Below are 20,217 nucleotides of genomic sequence, written 5' to 3'. Positions count from 1 at the left end.
AATAATACATAATAATAATACATCACTTATTATTATTATTAATAATAATAATACATCACATAGTCCTAGATGCTTGGGAAGTGTTCGACTTGTGATTTTGTGATATGAAATCCAGCATATAGATCTCGTTTGCTGTGACATACTGTGCTTTTGTGTCAGAATAATAATAATAATAATAATAATAATAATAATAATAATTTTATTTCTTACCCGCCTCTCCTCGTGGCTCAAGGCAGGTTAAAGCATAATTAAAACACATAAACAGTGTACAAGTTCCATAAATATGAATGCTTCTATAAAAGATGCACATTAAACCGTATTTCTATAAAATACATATTAAAATACACAAATGTTCCCCACTCTTGACTTACAGAAAAAAGAATATCTGCGAAACTTGTATCTTATTTTATTGTAATTGTTGTTTGGGCTTGGCCTTGGCCTCATGGAAACCGCCCTGAGTCCCCGTTGGGGAGATGGTGGCGGGGTATAAATAAAGTTTATTATTATTATTATTATTATTATTATTATTATTATTATTATATCAGTATTAGGTAAAGGTAAAGGTAATCCCCTGACACTAAGTCTAGTCATGTCTGACTCTGGGATGTGGTGCTCATCTCCATTTCTAAGTCGAAGAGCCAGCGTTGTCTGTAGTCACCTCCAAGGTCATGTGGCCGGCATGACTGCATGGAGCGCCCTTACCTTCCCACCGGAGTGGTACCTATTGATCTACTCACATTTGCATGTTTTCGAACTGCTAGGTTGGCAGAAGCTAGGGCTGACAGCGGAAGCTTACGCCGCTCCCCGGAATCGAACCTGCGACGTTTTGATCAACAAGCTCAGCAGCTCAGTGCTTTAACCCACTGCGCCACATATTGTTCTAATATGTGGCGCAGTGGGTTAAAGCACTGAGCTTTAACCCATTATTTTGTAATATTATTGGTAATATTAAATGTAATATAGAATATATAATTACAATATTGTATTATTATTATTAGTTTTATATTGTATTACATTATAATATTATATCTATATACATTATACATATTGTAAATTGAGGATAGCTCAGGAGCCCTCACGTGATTAAAGAGACCTGTATAAAAAGTCCTTGGCAGGGCTGCGGGAGCGAAGGGGTTAATGCTCCCACTTTGAACAACTTTTGTTCCTCTCGCCACGCCCCTTCGCGAGCTTCTCAGGCACCGGATTGGCCATTCCTCGCGGCGCTAGTCGGACCGCGCGCTGATTGGTGGAGCTGCGAGAGCGAGGCGCTGCGATTGGCTGGCGGGTTCTTCCGGGAGAGACAGTCGGGAGAGATGCAGAGAGATCCCTTCAGAGTTGGAAGAATGGCTGCGGTGGCTGGGATGCTGGTGCTGCTGGCAATGGCGCGGTGGAGCGGAGCCCTGGAGAACGGCCTGGCCCGCACGCCGCCCATGGGCTGGCTGCACTGGGAGCGCTTCCTCTGCCAGACCGACTGCGGGCAGGAGCCGCTCCAGTGCATCAGGTAAGGCCCGCCTTTCTGCGCATGCGTCAGAGCAAAAAGGGGACTCCAACTCCCAGAAGCCCTCTCCAGCGTGGGCAACGGCCGGGAATTCTGGGAAATGAAGTCCAAAACACCTGGCAGAGCCAGAACCACTCATTGGGAGCTCTTTGAGGTTCTTTACCCCCAAAATAACCAAGTGCTTGTGCTATGGAGCTAAGGGAGTTGTAGTTTTACAAGGTCAAGAATGAGAATGTGTTTGGGGGTGTGCTTTGGTATCCAATGATTATTGGATCATTAACAACCTTATTGATTCATTATAGGGTTTCTTGAATCAAGGACAATCCTTGGAGGTAGTTTGCCATTGCCCATAGTTCGCCATCCAAAGAGTAGCCAAACTTAACCTTGCTGGTGTTGACCTATAAAGCCCTAAACGACTCCGGCCCTGTTTACCTCTCCGAACGTATTCTCCCCTACGAACCATCAAGATTACTAAGATCATCTGGAGAGGCCCTGCTCTCGGTCCCACCAGCCTCGCAAGCGCGGCTGGTGGGGACGAGGGACAGGGCCTTCTCGGTGGTGGCCCCACGACTCTGGAACTCTCTCCTTCTGGAGGCCAGAACCGCCCCATCCATCCTAACATTTAGGAAACGGGTGAAGACGTGGCTGTGGAGTCAGGCCTTTGAGGAATGAGACAACACCATAGGACTCTGGATGGAAGTGGATATAGATCCATCTTATTAGGACGACTGACCAGTGTAGTTTTATATTTAGTGTTTTTAAAGTTGTTTTGTAATTTGTGATATATGATATTTTAATGAATATATATGTTTTTATGGCTGTAAACCGGGCTGAGTCCCTCGACGAGGTTGAGAAGCTCGGTATACAAAACTGTGAAATAAATAAATAAATATCTTGCAATATCAGATAGTGATGCTTCCAAGGTCTTTGGGGCTTTCCAACTGTAAGTATATAGCATTTCCAGCTATATATTGTATAATGTAATACAATAATATAATAATAATTCTAATTATATATTTTATATTACATGTAATATTACTAATAATATTGCAGTATAGTGGCATAGTACAACATAATAATATATAATACTAATTCAAGGTGCTGGCATTGGCCTATAAAGCCCTAAACGGTTCTGGCCCAAGATACCTAACTGACCGCCTCTTGACCTATGAGCCCACGAGGACTTTGAGATCTTCCGGGGAGGCTCTGCTCTCGATCCCGCCTGCTTCACAGGCACGGCTGGCGGGGACGAGAGAGAGGGCCTTCTCGGTGGTGGCTCCTTGGCTGTGGAACACTCTTCCTGTGGACATCAGACTAGCTCCCTCCCTGATGATATTCTGCAGGAAATTAAAGACCTGGCTGTTTAAGAAGGCGTTTGAACAAGAAGTGCAATGATTAGTAACTGACCATAGGAATGGAACAACGGAAAATGACACCGGATTGTGGTTTTTGACGATGAGACGACACGGAATGGCTTTTGTAGTAATAATGATGATGTTTTTGATGAGGATGTTTTTTGATAATGATGAATTGTGGATTATTTTATACTGAGCCTCGTATTTTGCACCCTGTCTTTTTCTATGTTGTACACCGCAGTGAGTCACCCCAGGGCTGAGAACTGCGGTATATAAGCAAAGTAAACAAACAAACAAATAAATAAATAATATTTATATTACATGTAATATTACTAATAAGATTGCAGTGTAGTGGCATAGTACAATATAGTAATAAATAATACTAATATTGTAATGTAATACAATACAATCCTAATAATAATGCAATATAATAATTATATATTTTATATTACATGTAATATTACTAATAATATTGCAGTGTAGTGGCATAGTACAATATAGTTATATATAATACTAATATTGTAATGTAATACAATATAATACTAATAATACAATATAATAATTACATATTTTATATTACACGTAATATTACTAATAATATTACAGTATAGTGGCATAGTACAATATAGTTATATATAATACTAATATTGTAATATAATACAATATAATACCAATAATAATACAATATTATAATTTTCTATTTTATATTACACGTAAAATTACTAATAAGATTGCAGCGTAGTGGCATAGCACAATATAGTAATAAATAATACTAATATTGTAATGTAATACAATATAATACTAATAATAATACAATACAATAATTATATATTTCATATTACATGTAATATTACTAATAATGCAGTATAGCGGTATAGTACAATATAGTTATATATAATACTAATATTGTAATGTAATACAATATAATCCTAATAATAATACAATATAATAATTATATATTTTATATTACATGTAATATTACTAATAATATTGCAGTGTAGTGGCATGGTATAATATAGTAATATATAATACTAATATTGTGCTGTGCTAATAATATATTGTATGTACATATAACTTGTAAGCCGCTCTGAAGGGTGGGATATAAATGTCGTAAATAAATAAATAAAGTTTGCTAGCAAGCTCTGGTCTGAAAAGTTAGACCTTCTGCTTCTCTGTTGTACCAAAAGGAGAACTCGTTTTAGGGAAGCACTTTTTTTTTTGTCGTGTCAGGAGTGACTTGAGAAACTGCAAGTCGCTTCTGGTGTGAGATAATTGGCTATCTGCAAGGACGTTGCCCAAGGGATGCCCAGATGTTTTGATGTTTTACCATGCTTGTGGGAGGCTTCTCTCATGTCCCCGCATGAGGAGCTGGAGCTGATAAAGGGAGCTCATCTACGCTCTCGCTAGATTTGAACCTGCGACCTGTCAGTCTTCAGTCCTGCTGGCACAGGGATTTAACCCACTGCGCCACTGGGAGCTCCTAGGAAAACTTTTTGAATATGTCTTGATGGATTTCAACTGTGAATTTATTTAGCACTGTTTGTTTACATTCTGTTTTTACTGTTTGCAATTTGGATATTTTAAATTGTATACTAATGCAACCAGACAATTGTATTACATTTCTAACAGAACAAAACAAACAAACAGACACAAAACAAAATTTGCAAGCTTGGTAGTTGATTAAATGTCCTTTGACCAGTATCTGGCCACTTGGAGTGCCTCTGGTGTTGCCGCAAGAAGGTCCTCCATTGTGCATGTGGCAGGGCTCAGGTTGCATTGCAGCAGGAAGTCTGTAGTTTGCTCTTCTCCACACTCACATGTCGTGGATTCCACTTTGTGGCCCCATTTCTTAAGATTGGCTCTGCATCTCGTGGTTCCAGAGCGCAGTCTGTTCAGTGCCTTCCAAGTCGCCCAGTCTTCTGTGTGCCCAGGGGGGAGTCTCTCATTTGGTATCAGCCATTGGTTGAGGTTTTGGGTTTGACCCTGCCACTTTTGGACTCTCGCTTGCTGAGGTGTTCCAGCGAGTGTCTCTGTAGATCTTAGAAAACTATTTCTAGATTTAAGTCGTTGACGTGCTGGCTGACACCCAAACAAGGGATGGGCCGGAGATGTCTCTGCTTTGGTCCTTTCACTATTGGCTGCTACTTCCCGGCGGATGTCAGGTGGTGCAATGTAGACAGTGTAATTTCTCCAGTGGTGTAGGGCGCAGACACCCCGTGATAATGTGGCATGTATCATTAAGAGCCACATCTAGTGTTTTAGCGTAGTGATATGTGTTCCATGCTGGGCATGCATGCTCAGAAGCAGAGTAGCAAAGCACAAGGGCAGATGTCTTCACTGTGTCTGGTTGTGATCCCCAGGTTGTGCCAGTCAGCTTTCGTATGATATTGTTTCTAGCACCCACTTTTTGCTTGATATTCAGGCAGTGCTTCTTCTAGGTCAGAGCACGGTCCAGGGTGACTCCCAGGTATTTGGGTGTGCTGCAATGCTCCAGTGGGAAGGAATATAATAATAATAATAATAATAATAATAATAATAATAATAATAATCAACAGTCACCAGGGAATATCCAGTGAAACCGAGGTCATAAGATCTTCCACTGGGCTGATTAGTCATAGTCTTGAGTTAAACAAGTCCCAGGCAATGTGATAACAGAGTCACCACTTCCCTTTCTGCAATCTCCCTGTGATAACACAGTCTAATATCATTGTATTATAAATAATGAGGACCCCCCCCCCCCCCGGTGGCGCATCCACCTTGATTTACAGAAGCCAACTGTCATTCACAACATTGTGTGGGTTTATTATGTGGCCATCGATCGTAGCTGAACTAAGAAAAACTAGTAAAGCCTGAAAACGAAATCGTTTCCAACCAGAAGTCTGACAGTGATCTCTATCATATATGATAGAACTATATTATAATATATTGTGTTATCAGGGTGTCCCTCCTGACAGTTTTATAATAATTATATGATCACCTAACCATATAATTATGTTATAAATAATTATGAGCTTATAATTATGTTGTAATAATGTCTACAAGTGGAGTGCCGCAGGGTTCCGTCCTGGGCCCGGTCCTGTTCAACATCTTTATTAATGACTTAGATGAAGGGCTAGAAGGCAGGACCATCAAGTTTGCAGACGACACCAAATTGGGAGGGAGAGCCAAGACTCCAGAGGACAGGAGCAGGATTCAAAACGATCTTGACAGATTAGAGAGATGATTGGCCAAAACTAACAAAATGAAGTTCAACAGTGACAAATGCAAGATACTCCACTTTAGCAGGAAAAAAGAAATGCAAAGATACAGAATGGGGGACAATGCCCGGCTCGAGAGCAGTACGTGTGAAAAGGATCTTGGAGTCCTCGTGGACAACCAGTTAAACATGCCAACAATGTGATGTGGCGGCAAAAAAAGCCAATGGGATTTTGGCCTGCATCAAGAGGAGCATAGTGTCTAGATCTAAGGAAGTAATGCTACCCCTCTATTCTGCTTTGGTTAGACCACACCTGGAATATTGTGTCCACCACAATTCAAGAGAGATATTGACAAGCTGGAATGTGTCCAGAGGAGAGCGACTGAAATGATCAAGGGTCTGGAGAACAAGCCCTATGAGGAGCGGCTTAAGGAGCTGGGCATGTTTAGCCTGAAGAAGAGAAGGCTGAGAGGAGATATGATAGCCATGTATAAATATGTGAGAGGAAGCCACAGGGAGGAGGGAGCAAGCTTGTTTTCTGCTTCCTTGGAGACTAGGACAAGGAACTATGGCTACAAGAGAGGAGATTCCATCTGAACAAGAGGAAGAACTTCCTGACTGTGAGAGCCGTTCAGCAGTGGAACTCTCTGCCCTGGAGTGTGGTGGAGGCTCCTTCTTTGGAAGCTTTTAAACAGAGGCTGGATCTGTTTCTGTCAGGGGTGATTTGAATGCAATATTCCTGCTTCTTGGCAGAATGGGGTTGGACTGGATGGCCCATGAGGTCTCTTCCAACTCTTTGATTCTATGATTCTATGATTCTAACACTCTGTTCAACAGTTATGATATCATAAGATTCATATACAGCTTTGTAACTGCCGGGAGTTTAATATTTAGCACCAGGACTGTGGCTCAGCTGGCTGGGAGTCAGCTGCATTAAGATCACTACTGACCAAAAGGTCATGAGTTCGAAGCCAGCCTGGGTTGGAGTGAGCTTCCAACCATTGTGTGCAGCTTGCTGTCGACCTTTGCAGCCCAAAAGACAGTTGCATCTGTCAAGTAGGAAATTTAGGTACCGCTTATGCGGGAAGGCTAATTTAACTAATTTACGACGCCATAAAATCTCCAGCAAGCAAAGAATGAGGAAGTACTCCATCAGTGTCACAAATGGACGGTGAAGCGACAGCTCCCCTTGTGGCCAGAATACCCTCATGAAAGCTGGAAAGTTAAATAGCCTCTGTGTGTCTGTCTATATATGTTGTGTCTGTGGCATTGAATGTTTGCCATGTATATGTACATTGTAATTCGCCCTGAGTCCCCTGCGAGGTGAAAAGGGCGGAATATAAATACTGTAAATAAATAAATAAAATAAATATTTATATCATGGACATCCAAATGGGACCCTAGCAGTGCTCCAAAGTTTATGTTTACTATTAATAATAATAATGGGTTAAACCCCTGTGCTGGCAGGACTGAAGACCGACAGGTCGCAGGTTCGAATCCGGGGAGAGGCGGATGAGCTCCCTCTATCAGCTCCAGCTCCTCATGCGGGGACATGAGAGAAGCCTCCCACAAGGATGGTAAAAAACATCAAATCATCCAGGCATCCCCTGGGCAACGTTCTTGCAGACGGCCAATTCTCTCACACCAGAAGTGACTTGCAGTTTCTCAAGTCGCTCCTGACACAACCAATAATAATAATAATAATTATTATTATTATTATTATTATTATTATTATTATTTTTACTCTCCACAAAGGAGACTCAAAGCATCTTATGATGATGCAGGATTTCTGCCTCTATTTCCATTACAAACGCCATCCCATTACCTCCTGCTTCTTATGTTCTGTCTTTCAATAACACATGTAAACAGTGGATAAAATAGAAGTTTTTAGTAGGCAATGCTTTTCGCATTGAAGGCAAAATAGTCTGATGCAAAAGCAAGTGTTTATCTAATTAGAATACAAGACACAGACAGCAAACCCTTCCCTATACTCTCCAAAGCTATATATCCAAAACATTTCTAGTTGAAAGGGGGGAAATGCGCTCCTGATAGTCTGTTACGGGCGAACCGGTTTGGTAGGCAAATGGCCTGATTAGTTGCCTCTTCTCCTTCCCCGGTGGTTCCCCCCTTTGCCCATTTTTGCTGACTTCTCCCTCTCCCTCCACAGCGAGCAGTTGTTTATGCAGATGGCGGATCTGATGGTGTCTGACGGGTGGAAAGACGTTGGGTATGAATACCTGTGCATTGACGACTGCTGGATGGCCCCCACCCGCGACGAGCAGGGCAGGCTGCAGCCCGACCCCAAGCGCTTTCCCAGTGGGATCGGCAAACTGGCCGACTATGTGAGTTGATGCCTGTTCATTTTATCCAGTCTTCCCAGCTGAGAGGATGATAAGAGTTGGCAGAGATGACATGGTCCATCTAGTCCAAACCCCTTCTGCCAGGCAGCAAAAACACAATCAAAGCACTCCCAACAGATGGCCATCCAGTTCTCTGTTTAGAAGCCTATGCAGAATCACTACCATTTCACACCTTTTCTCTTCTGCGGATGGTAGGAGCACTTTCCTGTCTCCTGCGCTTTTATAGTCTGTCTTGCCTATTATAACTTTTAAGGCCGAAAGCAATACAATTCTCTTCTCTAATTCATAAAAATGAACTATGAAAATGAACAAAATCTAGCTGCTAGTATTAAAAAACTCTAACATCAGGACAGTAAATAAAAAATCTCGAAAATAAGGTCAGAACATTAAAAAAACAAGGGAGTAGTGTACAACATGACACTACTGCTCCCCTCCACGCTTCTGTCACTGGAGTACACCCCCCCCCCCAAATGGGAAGTTTAGTTCCACAACCCTGTGTTTCTTTATGAGCTCCCTGCAAATAACTTGCTCCTATTCTTATCTCATTTGAGTTTTTTAACATTTTATCTTGCACATGTGGCTTGCCCACTGTTACTGTGATTGTGTTTATTGTAATGTTTATGTATTTATTTCAAACATTTTTACCCCACCCTTCTCAACCCCTAGGGGGACTCATTCATATTACTGTATTCATATTTTAATGTAATTTTGATGCTGTTGCTTGCTGCTTTTGTTTTGGTTTTATTTTGCTGTAATATGTTGGCCTCATGTAAGCCGCCCCGAGTCCCTGTTGGGGAGATGGTGGCGGGGTATAAATAAATATTTATTATTATTATTATTATTATTATTATTATTATTATTATTATTATTCCTGACATGAAACAATCAGGGCCAGATAACACCTCCCAACAAAGGATTCCCCCAGGCAGGAAGCAGCAAGCTTTGAAGCTGCAAGGCCTTTCAGTGCTTATCAAGGTGGCCAATGGCAACATTCACACTTGCCTGCAACAGACAAGATTTCTTTCTCCCATCCTGGATATTATTCCACAGATATATAAACCCAATTTTCCTAGTTTCCAACAGGCAGGCCTGTAGCTGGGGGGGGGGGGGGGGGTTAGGGGTTCAAACCCTCCCCGAAATTTTTCAGGTTAAAACAAAACCTGGTTTACTCATGAATTTTAACTAGTTAACCAAATCCCCATTCTCAGTCTATGAGACGCAAAAAATTAAGAGTCCCTCCAGAACTGCAAGCACTATCTCAGGCAAATATTGACAATTTATTTACACTGTCATTACTTGCAGCATTACTTGCTCTCATTAAGGAGGCTAGACTTGGTGGAAGGCTGCTCTGCCCCCTGCAGCTGTGGTCTTGGCTTCAGCATGACCCTAACAACCCCCCCCCCCAATTTTCAACCCTCCCCCAAAATTTTCTGGCTATGGCTCTGCCAACAGGCCTCACAACCTCAGATGATGCCTGCCGTAGACATGGGTGAAACGCCAGGAGAGAATGCTTCTGGAACATGGCCATGCAGCCCAGAAAACTCACAACAAGATTTCCCTTTCTGACTTACAAGCAAATTCAACTTAAGAACAAATCTACAGAACTTCTCTTGTTTGTAACTTGGGGGTTGCTTGTCATAGTCCTGCATCTTGTTTCTCCCAGCAACATCATCTTTCTACCCAGAATATTTATTTTTATTTATGTCCTATATTTATAAATCACCCTTCTCCCTCCTTCTCCGGAGGATCCTTTTCCTCCCATCTGTTTATCAAATGCCTTTCCCTCTCCAGTGACCCTGGCTGCTTCCTCCCCATTCTTTGTGCTCCAGGTCCATTCCAAAGGGCTGAAGCTGGGCATCTACGCAGACGTTGGGAACAAGACCTGCGCTGGTTTCCCTGGCAGTTTTGGCTCCTACCAGCTGGACGCAGATACCTTTGCCAACTGGGGGGTGGACTTGCTGAAGTTCGACGGCTGCTCCTTTGGCACCTTGGAGCTCCTGGCAGAAGGTAGCACCTGAGACCACGCTCACCATAACACAGGCACGGGCAAGCCTCGGGCCTCCAGGTGTTTTTAATTGTGGGAGTTGAAGTGGCTGTTAGGAATTGTGGGAGTTGAAGTCCAAAACACCTGGAAGGTCGAAATTGGCATGGGTAAACTTCAGACTGCCCTCCAGGTGTTTTGGACTTCAACTCCCATAATTATGGGAGTTGAAGTCCAAAACACCTGGAGGGCAGTCTGAAGTTTACCCATGCCTGCACTGTTAGGAATTATGGGAGTTTGAGTCCAAAACACCTGGAAGGTCGAAGTTGGCATGGGTAAACTTCAGACTTCCCTCCAGGTGTTTTGGACTTCATTGCATTCAAATCACCCCTGACAGATGGCCATCCAGCCTCTGTGAGGTCTGTTAGAAAGTGGAATAATGTACAGGGTGGGAGAAAGAACTCTTGTCTGTTTGAGGCAAGTGTGAATGTTGCAACAGGCCAACTTGATTAGCATTGAATGGTCTTGCAGCTTCAAAGCCTGGCTGATTGCTCCTTTGTTTGGAGATGTTAGCTGGCCCTGATTGACTTCATAGCTATTTGTCAGATGAGTAGCTGTCGGTAACCTTGAAAACCTTAATCTTCTTAATGGAAGCGAGTAGGTCGCTTGGCTGAAGTCTTTCTGATGTGTTCTTTAAGGAGTTCTTCCCTTTTTCTCTAGGATATAAAACCATGTCTCAGGCTTTGAATAAAACCGGGAGAAGCATTGTCTACTCGTGTGAGTGGCCGCTCTATGAGAGACCCATGCAGGAGGTAAGGAGGATATCTATTGGGGGTGCTTTGCTTGTGTTTTCCTGCATGGCAGAGGGTTGGATTGGATGGCCCTTGGGGCTCCCTTCCGATTCTACCATTCTGTGATTCTTCACCTTCTAAAACACAGTATATCCAAAATTTCCAAGATTTCCAAGAGGCCAAGGAGAAGGAAAGCATTCCAGACCTGGTTAAACCAATATTTTGTGATTGAGTTTGGACTTTTGGACTGTGCTTCCGTGTCCAGGAGATGCGGGGATTATTTCGGGGACATGGAAACCTTTAGCTTTCCAGATATTTAGGCTACAGCTCACTTCTCATTGGTTGTGCTGGATGTCAACTGATTGGAATTGTAGCTAAAACATCTCTATAAATAAAAATGTAATGTTCGTTTGTGGGATTAACATAACTCAAAAACCACTGGATGAATTGCCACCAAATTTGGCCACAAGACACCTACTAACCCAAGGAGTGACCATCACTTAAAAAAAATGATTTTGTCATTTGGAAGTTGTAGTTGCTGGGATTTATAGTTAGCCTACAATCAAAGAGCCTTCTGAACTCCACCAATGATGGAATTGAGCCAAACTTAGCACACAGGACTCCCCTGACCAACAGAAAACACTAGAAGGGTTTAGTGGGCATTGACCTTGAGTTTGGAAGTTGTAGTTCACCTACATCCAGAGAGCACTGTGGACTGAAACAAAGTTGGATCTGGACCAAACTTGGCACGAATATTCCATATGCCCAAATATCAACACAGATGGAGTTTGGGGGAAATAGACCTTGACACTTGGGAGTTGTAGTTACTGGGATTTATAGTTCACCTACAATCAAAGAGCATTCTGAACTCCACCAATGATGGAATTGGGCCAAACTTAGCACACAGTCCTTAGCACAGTCCTTCCCCTGACCAACAGAAAACACTAGAAGGGTTTGGTGGGCATTGACCTTGAGTTTGGGAGTTGTAGTTCACCTACATCCAGAGAGCACTGTGGACTGAAAGATGGATCTGGACCAAACTTGGCATGAATATTCCATATGCCCAAATATCAACACAGATGGAGTTTGGGGGATATAGACCTTGATATTTGGGAGTCGTAGTTACTGGGATTTATAGTTCACCTACAATCAAAGAGCATGCTGAGCTCCACCAATGATGGAATTGGGCCAAACTTAGCACACAGGACTCCCCTGACCAACAGAAAACACTATATATATATTGTTGTTTTAATTGTTTTAATTGTTAACCATTGTTTTTATATGTTTATTGTATTTGTGTAGGCATCAAATTGTGCCATTTTGTAAGCCGCCCTGAGTCCCCCCTCGGGGGTTGAGAAGGGCGGGGTAGAAATATACGAAATAAATAAATAATAAATAAGGGTTTGGTGGGCATTGACCTTGAATTTGGGAGTTGTAGTTCACCTACATCCAGAGAGCACTGTGGACTCAAACAATTGTAGATCTGGACCAAACTTGGCACACAGGACTCCCATGACCAACAGAAAAAACTGGAAGGGTTTGGTGGGCATTGACCTTGAGTTTGGGAGTTGTACTTCACCTACATCCAGAGAGCACTGTGGACACAAACAAGGATGGATCTGGACCAAACTTGGCACGAATATTCCATATGCCCAAATATGAACACAGATGGAGTTTGGGGGAAATAGACCTTGACATTTGGGAGTTGTAGTTACTGGGATTTATAGTTCACCTACAATCAAAGAGCATGCTGAACTCCCCAACAGAAAATACTTTAGGCCATCCAGTCCAACTCCCTTCACCAGGGCAAGAAAACGTAATCAAAGCCCTCCTGACAAAGAGCCATCCAGCCATAGATATAGATTGATAGATATGATTCCCACACACACAGATATAATATCATAGATTTGAAAGGGGCCCCTAAAGAAGGACAATTCTATGTTGCATGTTCCAGAGTGGGCAAACCAGACAATCTCCACATCAACACTGACAAAGAAACAGCAAGAAATACTGTTTACCCACAAGCATCAAGACATTACATATAAAAACCAACACTTTCTCATTACTATATTTTCCAGATCACCAGGCTGGGCCGCAGCAATGCGTGGCAGGAGACCGCTAGTCTGAAATAAAAGTTTCTAAAAGAGTGAGTTAGATAGTTGGTGATTTCTGGAGTGTGTTTCACAAACTAAACTAGCATTCACTTATTGGGGTCTCACATCTTTTGGAAACAACCCAGTCCATAGAAAATTTGATTCAACGTTGTCTTTGAAACTCAAATAGGGGTGAAACACTTTGAAACCGCACAAAAACTAAGCCGATCCTCCTCCTGCTTTATGCCGGCAGCCCAACTACACAGAGATCAAACAGTACTGCAATTACTGGCGGAATTACGCCGACATCTACGATGCCTGGAACAGCGTCAAAAACGTCTTGGACTGGACGTCTTACCACCAGGACAGCCTTGTGGACGTTGCCGGACCAGGAGGCTGGAACGACCCAGATATGGTGAGTCTGTGGCTTCTTAAAAAGACTTGCTAACATCACATGCAATGCCATTCCATGCTTGCTGGCAACTGAAGTCCAGAACACCTGGAGGGCAGTCTGAAGTTTACCCATGCCTGCACTGTTAGGAATTGTGGGAGTTGAAGTCCAAAACACCTGAGAGGTCAAAGTTGACCCATGCCTGTCTTAAAATGACTCTTGCCATAGTTTTCATGGCAAGATTTGTTCAGAAGGGGGCTTTGAGGGGCTTTCTTCTGAGGTTGAGAGAGTGTGACTAATCCAAGGTCACCCGATGGGTTTCCGTGACCGAGAGGAGATTTGAACCCAAAGCCACAGTCCGTCAGTCAAAGCACTATACCGGTTTGACTTCTCCCATCCCTGTAGTATTTGAAAGCTGTGCTGTCGAAGGCTTTCATGGCCGGAATCACTGGGTTGCTGTGAGGAATTGCTCCTATTTGTATCTTGTGGTGTCTTGTGTTCTTTCAATGTCCTCACACCTTCCTGGTGAACCCATGGCTTGCTTAATACTATGCATTTTAATGACAGCAGTGGCTCTCAACCTTTGGACTTCCTCTTTTGGAAGCACCAGCCAGCATTGTCAGGGATTTTGGGAGTTGAAGTCCAAAACATCTGGAGAACCAAAGGTTGAGAAGCACCAAACAAGCTAGCCATTGGGATGTGGCAGTTAGACAACTGAAGGGAGAGGAAGAACAACGTACTTGCACTTTAAAAAAATAAATCTTTATTTGGAGTTTTCATTTAAAAACAAAGCATCCACAAAAAGAAATGAAAACATACTCTAAAGCAAATATTTTTAAATATATATATATATGTATGTATGTATGTGTGTGTACAGAAGTGTTTATAATAATATGCTTATAACTGTATTTATGTTTGCATTGGTTGCCCTAAGGCTGGAGCGGCCTAGCTGTGAGAAATGTGTTACCATGGAAACGAGGCAAAAGAGGAGGTGGGAGGAGCTTAGAGAGTGAAGGTTTTAAAAAAGTGACAGTTAAGAGTCAGTCAGGGGGGAGACTCTGAGAGAGCAGCAGAGTCAGGTTTTAGACTCTGAGGAGTGAAGAAGTGAAGAGTCAGTTTTTAGTGTTCGTGAATAGTAGAGATTTCTTCAGCTAGGAAGCTGAAGGGGAAAACCTTGTTAGTTGCTTTAGTTAGAAAGAACTAACAGAGGCTTGTTAAGATCGCTAGTCGGGAGAAGACTAGAGATCTGCAGTTTGATTAAGGATAGATCAAACAGAGAGACTATTCACTGCAGGGAACACTGGTTAATAAAGCGCTTCACCACAGCAAGAGTTCATAAGTTGTAACATCGAAAGTCTGAATTGTATCGCAACCAAGTTACATGTAACCATCAAGTATTGGCCAAGCTTAACATCTTCATACTGCAACCATACGCTTTGTTTAAAAATAAACTTGTTCTCTTTGGTTTTTAAAGCTGCCTCATCTCCATTAATTCTACGTTCGGTGCACCCACTCTACCAAAATTACCTCACAACACAAAGAGAGCCTTTAATACCAGAGCCTTTTACAAATCAGTGGCTCCTCTCTCCTAAACCTAGTCGCTTCCTCACTACTTGGTAGTGTCCCTTTGCAGTGTGTGTGTGTGTAGATTTATTTATTTATTTATTTATTTATTTATTTTATTTACGACATTTATATGCCGCCCTTCTCACCCCGAAGGGGACTCAGAGCGGCTTACAAGGTATATATACATACAGTATATTATTAACATAGTACAATATCAGTTTTAAATATTGCTATATTGCACTATATTAATTATACTGTAATATTATTAGTAATATTACATGTAATATAAATATATAATTATAATATCATATTATTATTAATAGTATTATATTGCATTACATTACAATATTATAAATATTATATGTATACACAATATATTATATATTAGATATATACACACATATATATAATAATAATAATACTAATAATGGAAAATAATAGACAAGCACGTGGTTTGACTTCCTGGTATCCTCCTGAGGTCTTTTTCTATTCTTTTCTTCTTCACATTTTCTCTCCTTCCTCTTCTCCTTCTCCTTAGCTTCTTACCCTCCCTTCTTTCTGCCTTCCTTTTTATTTGAACTTATGGGAGGAAATGCAGCAAATCAAAGTCATAATATTGGTTGACATCCTATTAGGCCAGTGATTCCCAACCTGTGGTCCGTGGGCCACCAGTGGTCCGTAAGAACTAAAATATGGGCTCCGGCCTCACCATTACTACGAGCGTGGCTGGTCTCGCGAAACCCTCTTATAGTTCCATGGCTTATTAAATATGGTTTTCTGTGGGCAAGCAGATGGCAGCTACTGGATGGCAAATTTTCTGTATCAGAAACTAGAGCAGATGTGGTCTATCTAATGCAGTTTTCTGAATCATCACCCCAAATGACCAAACCGAATCTAAAGTTGACCGAAAACCGATTCGTAACCCTTTTGGTACTAATGTTGGAGAGCAGTCCCTGGTCAAGTAGTCCTTGGTCAAGTGGTTCTTGGCAAAGTGGTCCCTAGTCAAAAAAAGGTTGGGAACCACTGTGTTAGGCAGATATCTAAGCTAGATGTAAGACCATGTTAGTATTCCCATTTATCATTGCAGCAACATTGCCACAAGGGCAAGAAAAAAGGGCAATATATAAATACATTATCATTATTATCATTACATCTCCCATGCAGGATGTTGACCATATATCTCTAGCGCAGTGGTTCTCAACCTGTGAGTCCCCAGATGTTTTCGCCTTCAACTCCCAGAATTCCTAGCAGCTGGTTAACTGGCTGGAATTTCTGGGAATTGTAGGCCAAAACACCTGGGGACCACAGGTTGAGAACCACCGCTCTGGCGGCTGTTAGCGATTGTGGGAGTTGAAATCCAAAACACTTGGGGGGTCACTGGGAAGAGTCCTGCTCTTAAGACGCAATTTCCTGATAATGGCAAAGGTTTCCCCTGATATTAAGTCTAGTTATGTCCGATTCTGGGAGATGGTGCTTAACCCCCATTTCTAAGCCGAAGAGCCGGTGTTATCCATAGACACATTCTAGGTCATGTGGCTGGTATGATTGCATGGAGCGCCATTAGCTTTCCACAGAAGCAGTACCTATTGATCTACTCACATTTGCATGTTTTGGAGCTGCTAGGTTGGCAGAAGCATGCCTTGATGTGTTTTTTTTTCTCCTGGTTCCTCTTCCAGCTGGTGATTGGAGACTTTGGGCTGAGCTGGGACCAGCAGGTGACCCAAATGGCACTCTGGGCCATCATGGCCTCCCCCTTGCTCATGTCCAACGACTTGCGCCGGATGAGCCCACAGGCCAAGGCCCTGCTCCAGAACAAGGATGTGATCGCCATCAACCAGGATCCACTGGGCAAGCAAGGATACCGGATTACAAAGGTACGGGTGGCCACCTGGGAGGGCAAAGCACACACTGTCCAACGGTTAACACCAAAGCTGGACTTTGATTATCCTTTAACAAGAACAAAGTTTTTTGTTATTAGGTTGTCCAGTCTGATGGCAAAAAGTTCTGTGACAAGGAGTGGTCTCCACTTTCCTGACATTTTATAGAGTGGCTGTGATCTTTCTCCCAGTCTTTGCCGTCATGGATCCATTTATATCAGCTTTCTCATTTCGAAATGCACGTATTTCCAGAGCAAGCATGCCTACGATGTGACATCTCAGAGCATTTAGATAAATAACCATAATCTACAATCTTTTGCCGTTGAACTATTGCATCTTCTGCCTTGCAGAACAGGACAGGCAGTAGATTCTTGTTTGGCTTATTCTGTTCACACACAAAAACACTAGAACACCTACTTCAAGGCGGTGGCTGCAGCCCTGTACGTATTCTTTTCATTGTTAAAGGAATACTGACCTTTCATTGTTAACCAGTCCTGAAACCATACTTTTAAGTCCCTTTGAATTTAAAATAATTATTTTACCCTATAGTTACTGGGATATCATTTGTGTAAGATCTGGAGAAATCCGGTGTGTGTGTGTGTGTGTGTGTGTGTGTGTGTGTGTGTGTGTGTGTATATATATATATATATATATAAAAATAAAAAACACACACCGGATTTCTCCAGATCTATATATAAATAAAAACACTAGTTTTGTTAGTGAGTCTTCATAGATTTTAGAAGCATCCACTTTGTGAGGTAAGGTAAAAAGATTTGAGTATAGTGACATACTATGTTGCTGTGAGTTTTCCAGGCTGTCTGGCCATGTTCCAGAAGCATTCTCTCCTGACGCTTCGCCCACATCTATGGAAGGCCTCCTCAGAGGTTGAGAGTCTGTTGGAAACTAGACAAGTGGGGTTTATGTATCTGTTGAATGTCCAGGGTGGTGGAAGGAACTCATGGTCTGTTTGAGGCAAGTGTGACAGTTGCAATTGGCCACCTTGATTAGCATTGAATGGCCTTACAGCTGCAAAGCCTGGCTTCATACTTCACAATCTCTGAGGATGCCTGCCATAGATGTGGGTGAAACATCAGTAGAGAATGCTTCTGGAACATGGCCAGACAGCCCAGAAAACTCACAGCAACCGAGTGATTCCGGCAGTGAAGGCCTTGAACAACACAGTGGTATACATTAATTCAGAATATATCTCCCAAAATTTTGATTTAGGAGCTTTTAAAACATGGGTTGACATTTTTCAGTAGTTTGACAAATCAATTCAAAATGGAAGGTGTTTGTCTTGTCTCCTAATCCCAAGACCTTCCAAGTCTTGAACATGTGAAGACTTAGTTACTTTAAGTGAAGACTGAGTGAATATGTGAAGACTTGGTTATTTTATGGCAGTTGATAGGCTGTTAGAAATTGTGGGAGTTGAAGTCCAAAACACCTGGAGGAGAGCCGAAGTTTGCCTATACCTGGTTTATAGGGTAGTTTATGGTACTGATCAAGGTTTAGTAAGATGCTGTTGTTCTTGATACATTCCTTCCAGGACAACTTCTTTGAACTGTGGGAGCGGCCCCTCTCCGGAGGCGCCTTTGCCATCGCAGTGGTGAACCGTCAGGAGATGGGGGGCCCACAGGTCTTTGCTTTCTCCACCGCCATCCTTGGGAACGGCTTGGCTTGCAACCCCACCTGCTCCGTCCAGCAGATCCTCCCCAAGAGCAGAGACTGGGGCCTGCACAACTTGGTCTCATTCCTGAAGGTGGTGGTGAACCCGACTGGCACCGTGCTGCTGCGGACGGCGGTGAATAAGGAGGAACTTATGTTCAACCAGGGAAACAGGCGCTCCCAGGACATCTTATAAGGTGCCCTAAAATCCAGGGAACTTTGGTATATTGTCTCCTTACTCTTCCCCCTTTCTAACTTTTGGCATCTAAATCTCAAGGGGGAAACTTATATTTCTAATCTGGATTCCATAGCAACAAATCGGGGTACTTTAATTGTGCTTTCCCTGCATGGCAGGGGGTTGGACTAGATGACCCACGTGGTCTCTTTCAACTCTATGAAACTTTCTGGGCAAAGGGAGCCCCAGAAACCAGTCCAAGGAAAGATACCTTGAAAACCTCCCAGAGATCTTTGTTGCTACCTCATTGGAAGAATGTGGGAAAATAAATGCAGATTTTGCCAAAGATCCCTAGGCAGGCCTGTATGCTTCCACTAGCTTGATATACTAGAGGTAGGTACAAGTCAGGCCGAGCATTGTGCCAAAAATGTAGGAAACTGCAAACTTGTAAGGCAGCTCCTTGAACAGGAGTCATGCCCAGTAAAGACAACCAGATTCTAAGGGTTTTTGAGGGTTAATTTTGAGTTCGGTTTCTCCCAAGACAAAGAAGAACAAGCCTGAGTTACTTCCAACAGGATCTACAGAGCAGCTTTCTCTTCTAGCTAATGGCTGGAGATAAATTGTTATTTTAAACTTCCCAGCCATTTAGAACAAAACCATAAGTGCCTGGATGCTTGGGGCCAATTTTGACCGGGGGGGGGGGGGGAGCATTTTGGATGAGGACTGCGGTCACTTAAATTGTTCATGCCCTCTTCCAACTGCTTTAGGATGAGGCTCAACGTCACCAAATATGTTGCTGGCAATGGACAGGGGAAGCGAGGGAACACTATTTGGTAGGGATCACAAATGTGTGTTGAGTTGCTGCTGACTCGATGAAGTAAAATTATGATGGAAGTAATGAAGTCATCTCACTTAAAATAATGGTAAAGGATATGTTGCAGTTGTTTCTATTCTGTGAAATAAAATGTTTTCCTTTCAGCAACTTGTCATTTTAGATAGCTTTTTTGACAAGGCCTGGTACATTTTCGGTCCGTTATAGAGCCTTATTGCCCATGTGCTCCCTTGACTATAGGCCCCCTATGGTCAACTCCCCCATAGAGCCTGATCTTATCACAGCTGATAAGGTCATCAGGCTATTATACCACAGGCATGAGCAAACCTGGCCCCTCCAGATGTTTTGGACATCAACTCCCATCATTCCTAACAGCCTCAGACCCCTTTCTTTTCCCCCTCAGCCGCTTAAGCGGCTGAGGGGGAAAAGGAAGGGGC

At 42.6% G+C, this 20,217-nt stretch overlaps 1 protein-coding gene across 1 annotated transcript; it reads left to right on the top strand.

Moving 5' to 3' along the window:
* The first annotated feature begins 1,174 nt into the window (after window positions 1-1,174).
* Window positions 1,175-19,930, top strand: GLA (galactosidase alpha). Its single transcript, XM_060756351.2, has 7 exons — window positions 1,175-1,501; window positions 8,217-8,391; window positions 10,239-10,416; window positions 11,111-11,202; window positions 13,528-13,689; window positions 16,908-17,105; window positions 18,655-19,930. Exons 1-7 carry the CDS (start codon window positions 1,314-1,316, stop codon window positions 18,967-18,969), a joined length of 1,308 nt encoding a protein of 435 aa, XP_060612334.2. The 5' UTR covers window positions 1,175-1,313; the 3' UTR covers window positions 18,970-19,930.
* Window positions 19,931-20,217: the final 287 nt, after the last annotated feature.

The sequence above is a fragment of the Anolis sagrei genome, chromosome 10 (genome assembly GCF_037176765.1).
Source record: "Anolis sagrei isolate rAnoSag1 chromosome 10, rAnoSag1.mat, whole genome shotgun sequence".
In the NCBI taxonomy this organism is placed as follows: Eukaryota; Metazoa; Chordata; class Lepidosauria; order Squamata; family Dactyloidae; genus Anolis; species Anolis sagrei.
The sequence above is the reverse complement of the archived record's forward strand: the minus strand, read 5'-3'. Positions and strand labels throughout refer to the sequence as shown.